The sequence below is a fragment of the Malaya genurostris genome, chromosome 3, assembly GCF_030247185.1.
Source record: "Malaya genurostris strain Urasoe2022 chromosome 3, Malgen_1.1, whole genome shotgun sequence".
Taxonomy (NCBI): domain Eukaryota; kingdom Metazoa; phylum Arthropoda; class Insecta; order Diptera; family Culicidae; genus Malaya; species Malaya genurostris.
Window position 1 is genome coordinate 247,071,389 of NC_080572.1, and position 17,417 is coordinate 247,088,805.

Consider the following 17,417-nt stretch of genomic DNA (forward strand, 5'->3'; position numbering starts at 1 on the left):
TCCTACCAAAAGATTCATCAAGATGGGAGTTAAAATAATTTGCACCGTCACTAACACATTCAATTACGAACGGCAATGCGAAAGCGAAAGTGATGATTTTGAACACATCTTTATACTAGTTTACAAATATGCCGTGCGAAACAGATTTGCCACAGATCAATATGTATTTTTGTCGCGATTACTTTAGTATGCGGCCGAAAACAAAAATTGTTAGAACAAATGTTTCCACTTGATTTGCACATTCTACTTTCCAGGCGTATCAGAACTGGCTAAACTTAAAGCAATTCTAAATATTTCTTTATCACAGTGATGTGGTCATCCTGAAAAGGACGGGGTTTTCAACGGATGGCCAGCTGCAGATGGCGAGGGATGATTTTCGTTTTCGTTGTCATGGGCAGCGTTACCGGTCAACTCCAACACTTCGGCAACCAAGTACTCCATCACTGCCGCCAGATAGACCGGTGCACCGGCACCGACACGCTCGGCGTAGTTCCCCTTCCGAGGCAAACGATGGATTCTGCCGCCAACTGGGCACTTCAGACCAGCACGGTTTGAGCGGGACTTTGCCTTGCCCTTAATTGTTCCTCCACAGCTCGACGACCCATTCAGTATTACTGGCTGCCGCTCTGCTAACTCTCTCTTTTATATCGTTTCACTGTTTCCCGTTCTGCGTATAGGAAAGGAATTCTAACAAATGGGACGTCTTACCGTGCTACCACTAGCACGTATAAAAGGAAATGTGATGTGAGAAATAGCGTCATTTAAGTTAAAGCAGCTACTCTGTACGTACGAGACACCGTCAGAACGATGGCTCCGAAGACAGGTAGAAAAGCAGATTTGTACCGTCACTAACACATTCAATTACGAACGGCAATGCGAAAGCGAAAATGATGATGTTGAACACATCTTTATACTAGTATGGGGTCGTGTGAAAATATGCCTTGCGAAACAGGGTTGCCATATATACAGATCAATCTGTATTATCATTATTATTATTATTATTATTATCATTATTATTATTATCATTATTATTATTATTATTAGAATCACTCTTGCATACCGAAGATCGTAGATACATTTCAGACCAGGCCATTGCAATTGTCTCGTACTGAAATTTCGAGAAGAATCAGATATCTTCGAACTTCATAGCTTCAATAAAAATAAACTACAAATTTGTCGTACCTAGCTTCCTATATTAGCAAATTAAAAAGGAATTGTTTCAAGTTTGGAATATATAGTTGTAGAATAGTAGCTGTTTAATGTAACTAAACTGTACTTTAATGTAGGTGCATCGCTTCAAACTCTATTAGTGAAAAAAAGGAAAGCTTGCACAATTCATACAATCAATCAACTAACTGATATTCGGAAAAGTGATGGGAGCGTGTCAGTTTTTTCGTATTCACGACATCCAGTTATGTCTCTGACATTACTCACCCGCCTTTTTTCCTTTAGTTCCTTTTGTAAGGCACGTTTAGTCACTTTTGTTCGAAAAATGTGAATAACGTCCGGCGATTCACTGCAAACAAAAGAGAAATTTACGCCGAATAAAAAAATATTGTCAACTACTCATTGTTATTGAGAGGAACTTTCGCTACTCCAACATTTAATCTTTTTTTTCATTTACTGTAATAATTGAGGAGACCTTTCACTTTTACTATTCGCATTTCGTACATTCTCATATTCTATCCCTTATCGAGGAATCCTATCGCTTCTACCGAGGTTTTTTTTTTTTTTTGGATCAGAAAATTCCGTTATCAAGACTTCACACTTGACAGACAGCTATTTTTTCTTCAACACCTGTCGCTTGAATCTTATCGAGGAGACCTATCACTCCTACCAAGCAGTTTTAGAATCTGTTAGCAAAGTCCGTAGTCAAGACCTTACGCTTGACAGAGAAAGGTTTTTTTTTTCGTCAAGACCTGTCGCTTTAATCATACCAATCTTTTCGAACACGAGCACTTTTTTTATATACACTGTTCATACCTTCGGCGAGGGTTTCCATCCTCCACTGCGCCATTGTCGTAACACTGCATGTTTGCGATACTCCCGTAGCTTTTTCGCCAAGGGGAAAGCTAGCCAATCCGCCCGAGAAGCCGTCCGCTTTCGCTGTTGAAACACCGAGTCCTGTTCGCTCGGATTGCCGGTATCTTCGCTGGATTTCTTCCTGTCCGATGTATCTTGTCCAAACGTCGCCAATCGAATGAGGCGTCTGTCTATCATCGTCCTCTTAAATAGGTACACCGATTCAAGCCAAGTATACGAGCCTCTATGTATAAGTGAGTTCAAAGTAACGAAATGCATTGAGGTAGTTTGGGCGGCACACAGTGTTGGCAGAATGATTAGTTTTATTTGATGCTAAAGTCTGATTTTATTATTATTATTTTTATTTTTATTTTTTTTTATTATACTATTGTTATTATTACAACTATTATTATTACTCTTAAGTATTATCTACTACAATTATTTATATTTTCTGCAAAAATGATGGACGGAACTACCAGCAGACATGCGGAACCGAAGTAAAAATACGGACAAAGAAGTAGCTAAAACACAACACGATCGGTTGGAAGAAAAACGCATTTATTTGTGATGATTGTGTACAGTTCCGCAGTATTAGGAAGTTGAATAAAAAAAAGGAATAATACATCAGTCGATGTTGAACAGTCGTTCGCACCGCACGCGTATAGCTCTTGGCTCCTGGAATTTTTTTCTGGCTACCTAGAGTTTCATTGATTCAAGGCTTCAGTCTTTTTCAAGGCTACCTGAATCACTAACTAAGTGACTAAGTGATATTAGAGTGACTAAGAAATTAATCAGCCTTTTTTAAGGCTAGCTAGGAGTCTAATCGAAGACTAATTTAGCCTAGTTAATTTAATTTAAAATTTCATTCATTTCAAAAATGCCTGCGTCCAACCGGAAAGGCAACAAGCCTAAGGCTAAAAATAATTCAATACGGAATAAATCACAATCCGTTATTCAACATTTTTCTAATAACATTCACGATCTTATAGAATCTGAATGTAAAAATAAAAGACAACGGACGGATTTTCCTTCCGTTGATTCTATGCCGTCTAACAATATTTACGAGATTCTTCCTGAATCCGATTGTAGCGACATAGAAGAAAATTCTTCAAAAATTCCCAAAATGGACGCTTGTCGTTCTGGGAAGAAACATCAATCTATGCCACCAGTGACGGTGATGATTTCCGACTTCAAAGCATTCCGTACTGAGCTTTCAACTTTTCTCCCGGAAGTAAAAGTCTCATTTCAAATCGGACGAAGAGGAGAATGTCGAGTCTTGGTGGATGGATTGGAAGATTACGAACGTCTTATAAGATATTTGTCCGAGAAACTTCATAAATTTTATTCATATGATATAAAATCAGACATACCCTTCAAGGCTGTCTTGAAAGGATTATCAAATGATCAAAGTATTGATGAAATTAAAAATGAACTAAAAGAATTGCTTGGTTTTGCCCCTTCCCAAGTAATACTTATGAAAAAAAGAGCGAATGGTACTTCTAAACCACGCTCTGGAATTTCCCATGAACTTTACCTAATACACTTCAATCGAAGTGATGTAAACAATTTGAAAACTTTAGAAAAAGTACGTTTCATTTCCCACATTAAAATTCATTGGGAACATTATAAACGGCATAATCGTATTGCAAACTTAACGCAATGTCGTCGTTGCCAAGGCTTCGGTCATGGAACCAAAAATTGTCATATGGATATACGGTGTTTGAATTGTGGTAAATCGCATTCGAAAGACAGTTTGTCCAATGAATGAAACCACTGATAAATTTTCATGTTCAAATTGCGATGGAAATCTTAAATCCAATTATTTGAAATGTCCTGTCAGGGAAAAAATTTTAAACGCTCGTTCGCTTCGACAACAAGTCAAATCAACGACCTTAAATTTACAGAACATACCTGAAAATCAAAAAACCGTTACAAATGCCACGCCTAATTCTTCTAAGTCACTGATTTCTTCGAAACAAAAAACAGGTACGCCTGCCAATTCGTCTTCTAACGAAAACAATTTATTGACAGGTAGATCGACCTCGTCATCATCTTCTTCTAATGTCAGTTATGCTGGTATATTAGGTAGAAATCTATCACCTATTTCTTCTAATGTAAATAATCAAAACACAGGACCGCCTTGCAGTTCTTCTTCTAACGAAAACAATTTATTAATAGGTAGACCGACCAAATCATCTTCTTCTAATGGCAGTCTACCTACAAATATTCCTTCAATGCCATTCGCTTCTTTAAATGAAGTCGATTTAGGCGATATAACTGAAAATAAAATGATCTACCTACAAGATCAACTTTTTCAAATGATCATCCAAATGAATTCAACTTCATCACTTTTTGAAGCATTTCAAATCGGATGGAAATTTGAAAATAATATTATAATGAATTTAAAATTTAACAGTGATGTTAAATAATTATTTGAATATTTTAAATTGGAATGCTCGATCTTTGAAATCGAGTGAAGATAAATTTTATAATTTTCTCAAAGTTCACAAAATTCATATTGCCATTGTGACAGAAACTTTTCTTAAACCAAATGTAAAATTGAAAAGTAATCCACATTATGTGGTTCATCGATTTGACAGGTTTACTGGAATGGGTGGTGGAGTTGCCATTTTTGTCCAACGGCAAATTAAACATCGAATTTTACCTTCTTTCAATACTAAAGTTATTGAAAGCTTGGGAATCGAAGTTGAAACCATTCATGGAATTTATTTCATCGCTGGAGCATATTTGCCATTCCAATGCACCGGCGAACAATTAAATTTCTTTAAAGGCGATTTGCAAAAACTTACAAGATATCGATCGAAATTTTTCGTAATAGGGGACTTAAATGCTAAGCATGTCCAGTGGAATTGTAGGCAAAATAACAGTAATGGTAAAATACTTCATAATCAACTCTCAGCTGGTTACTTCACAGTTCTTCATCCCAGTAATCCTACTTGTTTCTCTTCCGTGAAAAACCCGTCTACAATTGATCTGGTTCTAACAGATCAAAGTCACATTTGTAGTGAACCGATTACTCATGCTGACTTTGACTCAGATCATCTTCCAGTAACATTCAGACTTTCCAACGAAGCTATAATTAATCCAATTAGTTCTATTTTCAACTATCATAGAGCTAATTGGTTGGATTACAGATCTCACATTGAAAATCATGTGGATCATGAAACTATTTTAGAAAATTCTGCGGACATCGACACAGCAATTGACAATTTGAATCATTATATTATCGAAGCTAGAAATCTTTCAGTTCCCAAAGCTCAAACTAAATTAAATTCTCCTATCATCGATGACAATCTTCAACTGCTCATTCGGTTGAAGAATGTTCGTCGACGACAATATCAACGTTCTCGTGATCCTGCTATGAAAAACATAGTTAAGGATTTACAAAAAGAAATTAAACATAGATTTACTCTTTTGCGAAATGAAAATTTCGCTAAAGAAGTTGAACAAATTAAACCATATTCTAAACCTTTCTGGAAACTTTCTAAGATTCTTAAGAAACCTCAGAAACCAATTCCTGCTCTCAAGGAAGGAAATCAAATACTTCTTACAAATGGTGAAAAAGCTCAAAAACTTGCTCAGCAGTTCGAGAGTGTTCACAATTTTAATTTAAACGTTGTGAGTCCTATTGAAAATGAAGTCTCACTGAAATATGATCATATATCAACCCAAGTGTTATCACACGATGACATTATTGAGACGAATTTTGATGAAATTAAATCAATTATTAGGAAACTCAAAAACATGAAGGCTCCTGGTAATGATGGAATTTTTAATATTCTTATTAAAAATCTTCCCGATGTTGCCTTGAGACTCCTGGTTAAAATTTTCAACAAGTGTTTTTCATTAGCTTACTTCCCAAAAAGATGGAAAAACGCTAAAGTAATTCCTATCCTAAAACCTGATAAAAACCCAGCAGAAACATCAAGTTATCGCCCAATTAGCTTACTTTCTTCTACCAGTAAACTTTTTGAAAAAATTATCTTGTTGAGAATGATGACTCATATAAATGAGAATTCAATTTTTTTACCAGAGCAGTTTGGATTTCGTCATGAACATTCAACTACTCATCAACTTGTCAGAGTAACGAACATGCTAAAATCAAATAAATCTTCTGGGTTATCCACTGGAGTTGCTCTTCTAGACATAGAAAAAGCATTCAACAGTGTTTGGCACAAACGTTTAATAGCAAAAATGTCTAATCTTCAGTTTCCTATTTATTTGATCAAAATGATTCAAAATTATTTAATTGATCGTACTGTTCAGGTTAGTTATCAGAATTGTAAATCTGAATTGCTACCCGTACGAGCCGGTGTTCCGCAGGGTTCGAGCGTAGCTCCAATCTTGTATAATATTTTCACTTCTGATCTTCCAAATCTACCCGTTGGTTGTCAGAAATCGCTATTCTGTGACGACACAAGTCTGTTAGCCACAGGTAGAAATCTAAGAGTGATCTGCAGTCGCCTACAAAGAAGTTTAAATATTTTCAGTGATTATCTGTCAAAATGGAAAATCAAACCAAATGCAGCAAAAACGCAATTAATTATCTTTCCTCACAAGCCAAGAGCTTCTTTTCTTAAACCAAACAATAATCACATTCTTAAATTGAATGGCTTGGAATTGACATGGTCTGATCAAGCTAAATACTTAGGTTTAACGTATGACAAAAAACTCACTTTCAATGATCACATTGAAGGAATCCAGGCAAAGTGTAATAAATATATTAAATGTTTATATCCTCTTATAAACAGAAATTCTAAGCTCTGTCTAAAAAACAAATTGTTAATTTATAAACAAATTTTCAGACCAGCCATGCTTTATGCGGTACCAATTTGGTCAAGTTGTTGTTCCACCAGGAAGAAAACGCTTCAAAGGATTCAGAATAAAATTCTGAAAATGATTTTGAAGCGTCCTCCCTGGTTTAGTACAAATGAGTTACACAGACTCACAAATATAGAACCATTAGATGTAATGTCACATAATATTATAAGCAAATTCCGACAAAAATCGATGCAATCTTCAATTGAATCGATTCGCTCTCTGTATTAGTTAGTAAGTTAGTATATAAGTTCCTTTTCCCCATTACACAATACAAGTAGGTTTAGAATTTTCCCTACACAAAAATCTCAGAATTGCGGAAGCAAATGATGTCTTCATGGTAATAACCAAATCATATATATATATATATATATATATATATATATATATATATATATATATATATATATATATATATATATATATATATATATATATATATATATATATATATATATATATATATATATATATATATATATATATATATATATATATATATATATATATAACAGGGTTGAAAAGTCACCACTTGTGGCTGAACACCCAATTTAAATCTTAATAATTTAATTTTAACTCATATTCCAATGAATAGTTATTTAAAAAAAAAAAAAAAAAAAAAAAGGAATAATACAAGCTCAGGGTTCGTACAATGCAGGTAGTGGAAATCATATCTCATCAAAAAATACTTCAAATGTTTTTTTCTTCAAAACAAGAAAAAAAATTATTCGAAATTGGTACTACCCCCTTAACAAAAGATAAGGTGTAACTTTCAAAAGAAGCGTTATAAAATCTTGTAAAACTTCTTCGAAGACACGTTAGCTCTTAAAAATCAATGAAGTTCAGTCTTTTCCAGTTTTGGACCACTGTGCATCGGCTATTTTCATTTTCCTTTGATTCAATATTCACTTCAAAGTAAATAATTTTTGTTCCAACCCGCTTAGAAAAAAGAAATGAATTTCAAATTCAAATGTATTTTATTCCAATCTGGATCTAATTTCATTTCACTTGGAAACAACTATAATTTTCATTTAATTCAAAGCAAATGAATTTTGTCTCTACAACCAGCGTTCCGATTGCTCAACATCATATCATCGTAACATCAATCAAAGTTGTTACTTCCTTGAACGCATCATTTTTTTTCCGTCGAGATGAGTCGAATGTTAGAGTTATCGACCAAAAGTACGTTTTTCCAGTAATGTAATACATCCTTTCTACGGAGAAAGGTAAAAAGGTACAAGCATTAATTGATCATTTCACGACACGCATAAAACTCGATACCAAATTTTCTCACCCATTCAACTAGATAAATGAGCAAAATTTGGTTCCAGCAAACATTAATTCAAGGCTTCAGCTAATCTCACCCACCAAATGGCCATTGGCAGTAATTAGCAAATTTACGCAAAATTAATAGATTGGGCACTGACCGCGTAGACACACCACCGTTGTTGGATTGGCCCAAACACATAAACCAGCCACATTTGCCGAAAAAGCCGAACATACACACACACATGCAGAGCACGGGTTCAACGGATAAGTCAGTCGACGGCTGGTGTTAGAAGCCAATTTTAGCCATTATACAGACAGGCGATTTACTCCCATACACCGGTGCGCGTCGATGGGGGCCACAGCGTGACTGTGATCATCTTGTTCGGCCGACCCCGCCCTCGAACACCGCAGGGTGCACACAAAAGGGGGATGGAAAAGAATGTCTATTATCGAGCAACCAACAGAACACTCTGTTCCAACAATGCTTCAGATAAAATATTGATGGCAATATTTCAGAGCGCTCTCGGACCTCACTAATTTATGAGGCGGTTTCGGATGAAGTGAGTGACAGATTTATTCTCTGTTCTCAACGCAATCACGTCGGTAATCCTAGTAGCGATTTAACGAATGGGGCTTATTGGGTGTTCCTCTAAATCAATGTGATGCACCTCGCTAGCATTTGTTTGGATAACAGGCAAAAAAGTTTAGGGCAAAAAAAATCCAAACGACCCTTAAATTTTACGGTAGTGTTTCATGGTTGACAGCTGACTAAATGCAGTTTGCTGGGTTGTGTTAGGAAATTTCGGTTGCTTTAGAACACAGAACGAACAGAAAGTTTAGACTTAATACTCTATACAAACTTGTATTCATTATAATATTAAAGTATTATATTATATCCGTTTATTCAAAATTTTAAATTTCAATTAAAAAAACCAAAATTGTAGTTCCATAGTTTGTCATATTAAAACATGCAAAAACATACTTCAGGTTAGCAATACAACAAATCAAACACATCCATTCAATCTCGCTTTATTCACTCAATTTATCATCCTCGTGCAAACAATCCTGGCCGGGCTATCTGGAGTCATCGTCCGGTTCGCCATTGTGTGCACTGATAACATTCCGCACCTTGGAAAGCAGGGACTTCATGCGCTCGTACTTACCCGTGGAGTTGGGTAAATTTTCGAAATTGATTACATCGCTGACCCCCACGGAGAAGGCTTTTCCACAAGGTAAGCGGTCGAATGGAGAAAATGCCGTCAGGATAGGCGTGCCGAGTGACATTTTTTTCAATCCCATCGTGCCGGGATCGTCAATGAATGGTATTTTCGACATTTTTATTTCGTCCAAGTTGAGAAATTCCGGCTCCGGGGGACGCTCTTGTTGAATTTCCACCGGTGCTGGCGGCGGAGGGGGAGGAGCTGGCAGTGACAATATCGGCGCAGGGAACACAAAATTAACCGGTACCGGAAACACCGGTAGAACCGGCGCTGCCATTGTCGGTAGCGGTATAGAAGGAACGGGACTAACCGCGGACTCTTGTTCCTCTGCTAACCGTTCGGCCATCAGTACATCGTCTAGGAGGGAATCTTCATGTGAGAGGTCTGCCGGATTCAACCCGCGAGGGGAATCTTCCAACTGTTTTAGGATCTCTAGTTGTCTCTTTCTCAGATCATCCAAGGAAGGTGATTCTGGGCAGGTGTCCTGGAAGACAGAAACGTTTTTAGGTTAGAACAGATGTAATGGGATTATACAGCAGTTTTCATGTGTCAGAAACAATCATAAACTAAATTATAAGGGCCTTGGGTCCACTAAGAGACCGATAGGCCTCATGATTCTTCTCCGGACACGACCAGCCTAAAGGCCGAGTGGAATCCGGCGGTAAAAATAACTTAGCCTAGTATACATAACTGGGGCTCTATTTCCATGTAGTATGGCTACAAACTACAGAAGTTTTTACTGTTCTTTACGTTTTGTCTTAGACTCTTCAGTGCAGATCCGTTCAAATTGAACTGCTTATTGCAACTTAAACAGTTCAACTTGAACCGCTAAGCAGACGTAAAGTTAATGCTAATTGCAAAACACAGTATTTTTTGGCTTAAATTTTTATCAAATGTTTCAAATTTGGTTGTTCTTTTCTACTAAACTATCCCTTCGTTTAAAATAACGGGTACTTTTCATGAGGTTTGTTTTTCCAATAGGGATTACTCTATTACCTGAAAGTTATTCTCACAGTGTAAAGTGATGTCTCTACTCAGTATTGTTTGGCAAGTCATCATGAATAGGTTAACTCCGGAACAACGCTTCCAAATCGATTCAGTGATGAGGCGCATTTTTGGTTTAATGGATACGTCAAAAAGCAAAAATTGCCGTATTTGGTGTATATATTCAGCAACTAACAAAATCAACTAACAAGGTGAATTTACCAGTAGGTTTAATAAAATCTTGCACCTCGTTTCGCCATCACTTATCCAAAAAATGGTCATGAAATTGAAAATTTTTACTTATCGCGCTGTAATACCGGAACCGATCGGGATCAGCTTTTAAAGGAGACTTTTTGAAGAATTTCAAGATTTTTCATTTGCATCTACGTTTGTAAACATCGATTAAGAAATTTGCGAGAAAACTGAGTGCTTAAGTGGCACGTTCCGTAAGTTATGTGGAAATTTGTGCCTTGTCGTGGTTTCTCATCAATTTCCTGATGGGAAGTAAAGGATTAAAGTACATGGAATAGGAAAACAGCACAAAACATTAAAAAAACAAATCGTTTTGCATCCCCGAAAGGATTTTACAAAAGCGACACCTTTCTGCATTCCCAGAAGAATGCAGAACGTTTCGCAGTATGTACGAGCAGAAGTAAATCCGACACCTAATAAAGGATGCCAAACAATCTGTTAAAACCTTTTTAACCGATGAACCCTCCTTACCACTGTAATTTACTTGTTCGAACTATTTGTCTAAACCTTTTATTAGTACACTTCTCAGCATGTGAGAGTAAGTAGCTTTGCAGAACTTCATATAAAAAAGACGTTCAATATAGAGCTGGTCTCTCTTACCAGTCGTTGACTAAACCTAGCGTGTCTAGTCTAGTCTAGCAATAATAACTGCTAAGAAACCCCTAGTACTCATTTATAACAACCACATTGGGCGAGAAACGATAGAATATCTTCTAATTTTAGCTCCGCATACACAGACTCAACCATGTATGGAGAATCCAAAACCCGGATACGAAGCTGCGTCAATGCGGGACAGTTACGTATCACATGATATGAATTACCATAATCGCATTCACACAAATCACACGAATAATACTCCTCAGCACGTTGAACAGTAGCCATGCGATAATTGAGTTTGCAATGTCCAGTCAGAATACTGCAATGATGCTTGGAAAAATGCAGCAGACACTTTGACATTTTCAGATTTAAATCTAGTAGAAATGCTTTTGTCTGAGCGCAAGTTTTCAAGCTGCGCCGGTAGCTGGCGTGTTTGGATGCAGCCCAAGAATGAATCTTGTGCTTTATCCAACTAGTTGAATGTGGTAAAGCTGGTTCAGGACCAACGAAATCATTCGTTGCACCATCTCCAGCCAACTCATCAGCCCATTCATTTCCAGTAATACCAGAATGGCCGGGTACCCATAAGAAGTAAACAGCATTTGAAATGCTGAGGTCTTCAATTTGAGTTCAACATGCGATCACTAGATTCGACCGTGAATCATTCGAACTGAGTGCTTTTAAGGCTGCCTGACTGTCGGAACAAAAATAAATTCGTTTACCACAGATTCTCTGCTGAAGTGCCAATTGTACTCCACACAGAATCGCGTAGATTTCTGCTTGGAACACAGTACAGTATTTACCAAGTGGATGAGCTTGCTCTAGCCTCATTTCACGACAGTATACACCAGCACCAGTCCAACCATTCAACAGAGAACCGTCCGTATAACGAACTATGTGTTCATCAAATTGTCATTCCAAATAGGTCACTTGGAGCGAGTAAATACTCATCCCAGGTAACCATTTGAAACCACAAGCGAGTCTTTAGGGTTACTATTCCAATGCCCTGTAACCTCAAGACGATATGTACAAGATAATGCTTCTTCTTTTAGGAACACATGTAGTGGTTCAATACACACTGTCTTCGCCATGTGATTATCCTACATTGAGTGAAAAGCACCATTGATGTTTTGCCCGGATTTACAGATAACCCAACCTGACAACATCATTGTTCAACAGATCGCAGGGCTTGCTGCATTAAATCAAAGAGAGTGTTAATGCTTATACCGGTCAGCAATATATGATAATCGTCGGCAAAACCGTAAGTCGGAAATCCAAGGTTATTAAGTTTCCTTAACAAAACCATCAGCGACTAGGTTCCATAAAAGTGGGGATAATACACCACCTTGAGGACACCCACAGACACTCAGCTTTCTAATCTCTGCTTGCCGAAGCGATGAACAAAGAAGTTGATTACTAAGCATTGCGATACTTGAAGGTATGCCATGACCACGGGCTGCTTCCAGAATTGAATTAAAAGACACGTTATCAAAGGCACCTTCAATATCTAGAAAAACTCCCAAGCAAGATTGCTTTTGTGAGAAAGCTTTTTCAATGTTGTACACAACATCATGTAACAGGGTTGTAGTGGACTTTCCACGTTGGTAAGCATGCTGCATTCCATGTAGCGGATGCACGCCCAAACTAAAATTCCTGATATAGTGATCAACTATGCGTTAGACTGTTTTAAGAAGAATTGAGCTAAAACTGATAGGCCTGAAACTCTTCGCTTCCTTTCTTCCGCCTTTGGGAATAAATTTGACAATTATTTCCTGCCAAGCTCTTGGAATATATCCTGTCGCAAGACTAAAAGTAAGTATTTTTTTCAAAACACGTTAGAAATGTTCATATCCTTTCTGCAGTAACACTGGGAAAACTCCGTCCTTTCCAGGAGACTTGTACGGAGCAAAACTCTCAAACTGCCTCTTCATATGCTGCAACAATTTGACCGATTCAATCGTCACAACGCTTCGAGCAAGGGCCCAAGAATCGTAACTACTCGAAAAAGTCTCAGCTGTCGGTGATGGCTCCATACATCCTGGAAAGCGAGTGTTGAAAAGATTGTGAAGTACATCACCTTCATCAGACAAGTACTCACCATCTGAAGTTCTTGGGAAGACGACATTAAAGTCCTTAGATTACGAAAGTAACTTATTTAATCTGCTAGCCTCGTTGAGACTAGAGGCATTTGTGCATGGGCTTTTCCAACCACTTCGCTCAGCCGATCGAAGAGCATTTTTGTAAGCCCTTCGAGCCGACACAAATGCCCCCAGCCCATCTCTCCGTCGGTGGTTCCAAGCTCTTCTGCATAGTTTTTTTAGTCTAGCAAGTTCAGCATTCCACCAAGGAGTTCCTCTAGTAGCTCGCACAATCCGAAGTGGACAAGCCTCTTCATATGCTGCAATTATGAGTGAGTTTGTCTCGTCGACAACATTTTCCAAATCAATTGGGGTTTCAATTGTTGGTAGATACCCGTAAAATCTAGTCGCCAAGCTCTCTTCATAGAGGTCCCAGTTTATAGATTTGGGATTACGATATATGACAATATCAAATTTAACGTTTGAATGATCAGAAAAGATGTACTTATGATCAGTCACGAAGGTTCGAGCTCATCGGAGACGAGCCAATTTACCAACTCATGCGCAATTTTATCAGAGCAGAGAGTTACGTTCAAAACCTCCAACGTCTTCCTGCATTGACTAAGTGCAGGTTTGTACTGCTCACAAATTCCATCATATCAGAGCCCCTCGAATTTATATCTGTGCTGCCCCAAATGATATGGTGGGCATTGCTGTCTCTACCGATTATAAGCGGTAAAGCACTTTTGCAGCACATACCAACTGTGACAGCACAAATATCCCGAGTTGTGAGCTCCGAAATGAGAGAAGCATCGAGAGCACTATTTGCGAGTATGCATGCTCGAAACATTTCACGTGGATTAGTCATACCGTTCTGGTTGAAGGCAACAAAAACTGGGTTTAACAACTTTGCAACGTAGAATTTTCTTGAACCAAAGCTATGGAAGCTTAAACTTCTTGCGGAAGTCTGGATAGCTTCATAGTTGCTGTACGTTTATGCTGTGCTACTCTAACCATTATCAATTAAAGTAATGAATACTCCATCTCCAGCACTATATTGGCTTATAATCCCTATATCAAAACCATGGAAGGATTTTTTTAAATGTTTTAATCATTTAACTTCGCTTAACACAATAATGACAAAACCCAAGATATTCCGTTCATGACTGCATTGTTCAACCTCCTGCAGCCGTTCAGTCAACGGCACGGAAATACACCTTGACTTGGGAGTTCCTATTTTTGTAGGCTCTTACGACATGAAACAGAAAACCTGTGGATCAGTTCTTGGTATAGAATAATTCCGCCGGATGCTACCGCTACGCAGACGTAAAGCTCAAACTAATTGAATTTCAACTTTTTTTTTTAATACACCGTATTTTATTGTCCTTACTGACGAGTGGAAGACGAAACGTAAAGAAAAATACTTTGGTTTTGTACCCTTAACACAACAAAATTAGTTTAACCCCTGAATGAGTATGGAACTGATAATGTAAATAATTAAGCAACACTGAGACACTTTGTTAAATAAGGAGGGATGGGGGAACAGGGCTCACCATCAAGGCTAGCTACAAACTAGTAACCGCTATAACCAAATATATTTACATTCTATCTGTTAATTAACTAATCGAACTAAACTACAAAAATCACGCCAAAAGCTCATCATCACTACTTACGTCCAAACAAATAATATCCGTTTCTTCCTCCATCAATATGACACTGTCGTTGGCTTCGTTTTCCCTTCCGTTGGTAACCGCAGGTGCCGGCTCAGTTTGCGCTTCAGTTTCAGCTTCAACAGCCTCGTTAACTTCACCTTCTTCTGGTTCGTTGTCTATATTTGGTGGTGCAGGTTCAACGACACCATTGAACGACGGAAGTGAACTAAACGCACTCAGCGTGACCGATTCATCGAGCTTACCAACGTCATCGACGGTGACTAAACTATTTTCCATGAGTTCAGCGTTGTCGAGATCCATATCGGTTGACTGGTGACCGGTTTCTGTTGGACCAAAGGCTGCCAAACGCAGTTTTTTTCTCCGGTACCCTTGTACCAGAGTGCCTTCGAGATTCCTGATCATTTCATCCCGGCTCTGATGTTCCATTCTAGGGGGAACGCCGAAATATTTGGAATCATCAAAGAACTCCTTACCCGCAGATACATTAAATCCGGGAAAACAGACGATCTTACGAACGTCATATTTCTTCTTGATCACGTCGACCTCCCCTTCGCTTTCGTCTGAATCCTGCACGGGATCACCATTAGAATCGAACAACTGCAGCCCTGAGTGGGTCACTTTAGCATCCTCCAGCCATCCCGGAGGATAACCGAACATTCGCATTCGGTATATATGCATCGGAAGATCACGTTTGCCTGAAAACATAAATTTAATATTATTTCACCCAAAAAAAAATGTATACTAGAAATTCATCGCCTTACCCAATCCAAGAGCCTGTTTCAATTCACCGGATAGCCTACCGGGAACTATGTGGCCGTATTTTTGCTCCAAATCCACATGATAGCGATCGGTGCGTTTCATAAATTCCTGCTTCATCTTGCTGATTTTGGCAAAGTTTCGAGGCGCCGTGCAATCTCTTAAACCGTGATCACCTTCACAGTTCCAGCAAAGTTGTTTGGGTTTCGGCTTTTTAGTAGCACTATCCGGCAACGCCTTTGGTGAATTGTCAAGTACTTTCTGCAGTGCTTTTTTGTAGCTGGGAATGATTGGCCCGCCTTTGGCATTTTTGGCCGGTGTAGAATCAATCACGAATATTCCGTCATCTTGGTCATTGCTTTTAGCAATATTCTCTGGTGTGGCTACTCCTTTCGGAGTAGTGGTTGAACATTCCTGAGACAATAACGGTGTGGTTTCCTGGTTCTTCTTGAGCACCTGAATGGACGCGTTTTCCACCTGATGCACAACATCCACCTCCTGGCCTGCTAATTTTAATTGGAATGTTGTTTTGAGATACTCTGTTAGAGATCCCTTAAACAACTGGAATAATCCTGAATCTCGGAACTTTAAACTCAGCAACAAATCTTCATTTTTTTCCTTTGTAGTTTCCAACTCCTGCTGGTCTGGGTTGGCTTCCGACATATCCTTTTGATTTTCCGAAGGGTTTGTCCTGAATGGTGAAAGAGGTATTGTGTCTGATTCAGACGGAGCCATCGAGATCAACGAACCGACCCGTTGTAATTTCAATGCTTCATCGTCGTCATACACGGTTACTACTGGGATTGGTTTTTCCTGAATCTGCACATCGCTATCATCATCATCGTCACTCCGAATTTCAAGCACTTCATCATCGGCCATACATTTAGAATCCATTTCGACAGACTGATATGAGGTTTTTTAAAGACATGAAATTCGTTAATAATGTAATATCGTTAGTCCACCGCCGAAGAAAATCAACTGAATACAAAAATAACTCCCGTACAATTTGATTCGATACACACGCCAATTGTTTTGACAAAAAGAAAAGCGATGTTTTGTCATGGAAACCAGCGATGCCAGATATTTTGTATGACATGAATTGCGCATGTCGTAACAACACAATATGACATGAAGGTGTCGCTTATTTCAATAAAAAGAAAATATCAAAGGGCATTAAAACACAATTCCACGCATTTTTTTAACGGCCAATTGAGCAATCCAATCAGCGTGGTCACCACGAGATAGCGTTATAGTGATTGTTTTGACATATTTTTTCAATTTACTTGAGTTTGAAAGAATGCAGATTGCAAAACCTTACAAATATGGGTAAGAAAAACGATTATTCACGTGTTGTCTTCAAACATATGATTTCAAAATGTCCTATACTCTTGACAATCTAGGATGAAATTTGAAATTTTCAGTTCACATACAGATTTGATTTAGATGATAAAACATGAGTAAATAGACTAGTCATAAAACTTTTGATCATAATTTATCAATTAATCTCAAAATCCAACCCAAAAAACAAAGAATATCCCAGATATGAAAACAGTACCCAACCTCACTTCTTCGAATTTGGTATTTCATGTTACGATTTCTCCATAAATATCAATCAAACATACCACGGAAAGTTACTGAATCATTAATGATCGATTTTTTACCAAATTTTCACACGTTTTTGTATGTTTGTATTCGATTTATAAGAAAAAATAATAAAAACCCTGCAT

General features: G+C 37.9%; 1 protein-coding gene across 1 annotated transcript; it reads right to left on the reverse strand.

Annotated features, from left to right (window-relative positions):
* Positions 1-8,965: 8,965 nt before the first annotated feature.
* LOC131437256 (zinc finger CCHC domain-containing protein 8 homolog) lies at positions 8,966-16,730 on the reverse strand. The gene is made up of 3 exons (XM_058606482.1): positions 15,696-16,730; positions 14,935-15,629; positions 8,966-9,834 (listed from the first exon to the last, which is right to left on the reverse strand). Exons 1-3 carry the CDS (start codon positions 16,582-16,584, stop codon positions 9,205-9,207), a joined length of 2,214 nt encoding a protein of 737 aa, XP_058462465.1. The 5' UTR covers positions 16,585-16,730; the 3' UTR covers positions 8,966-9,204.
* Positions 16,731-17,417: the final 687 nt, after the last annotated feature.

Bases quoted from the DNA above. Each gene is read 5' to 3' on its own strand.
- LOC131437256 (XM_058606482.1), bottom strand. From the start codon at position 16,584: ATGGATTCTAAATGTATGGCCGATGATGAAGTGCTTGAAATTCGGAGT. The intron at 15,630-15,695 runs GTAAGGCGATGA...TTATGTTTTCAG, and splicing joins GAAACAGGCTCTTGGATTGG to GCAAACGTGATCTTCCGATG. The intron at 9,835-14,934 runs GTAAGTAGTGAT...TCTGTCTTCCAG, and splicing joins CGGATATTATTTGTTTGGAC to GACACCTGCCCAGAATCACC.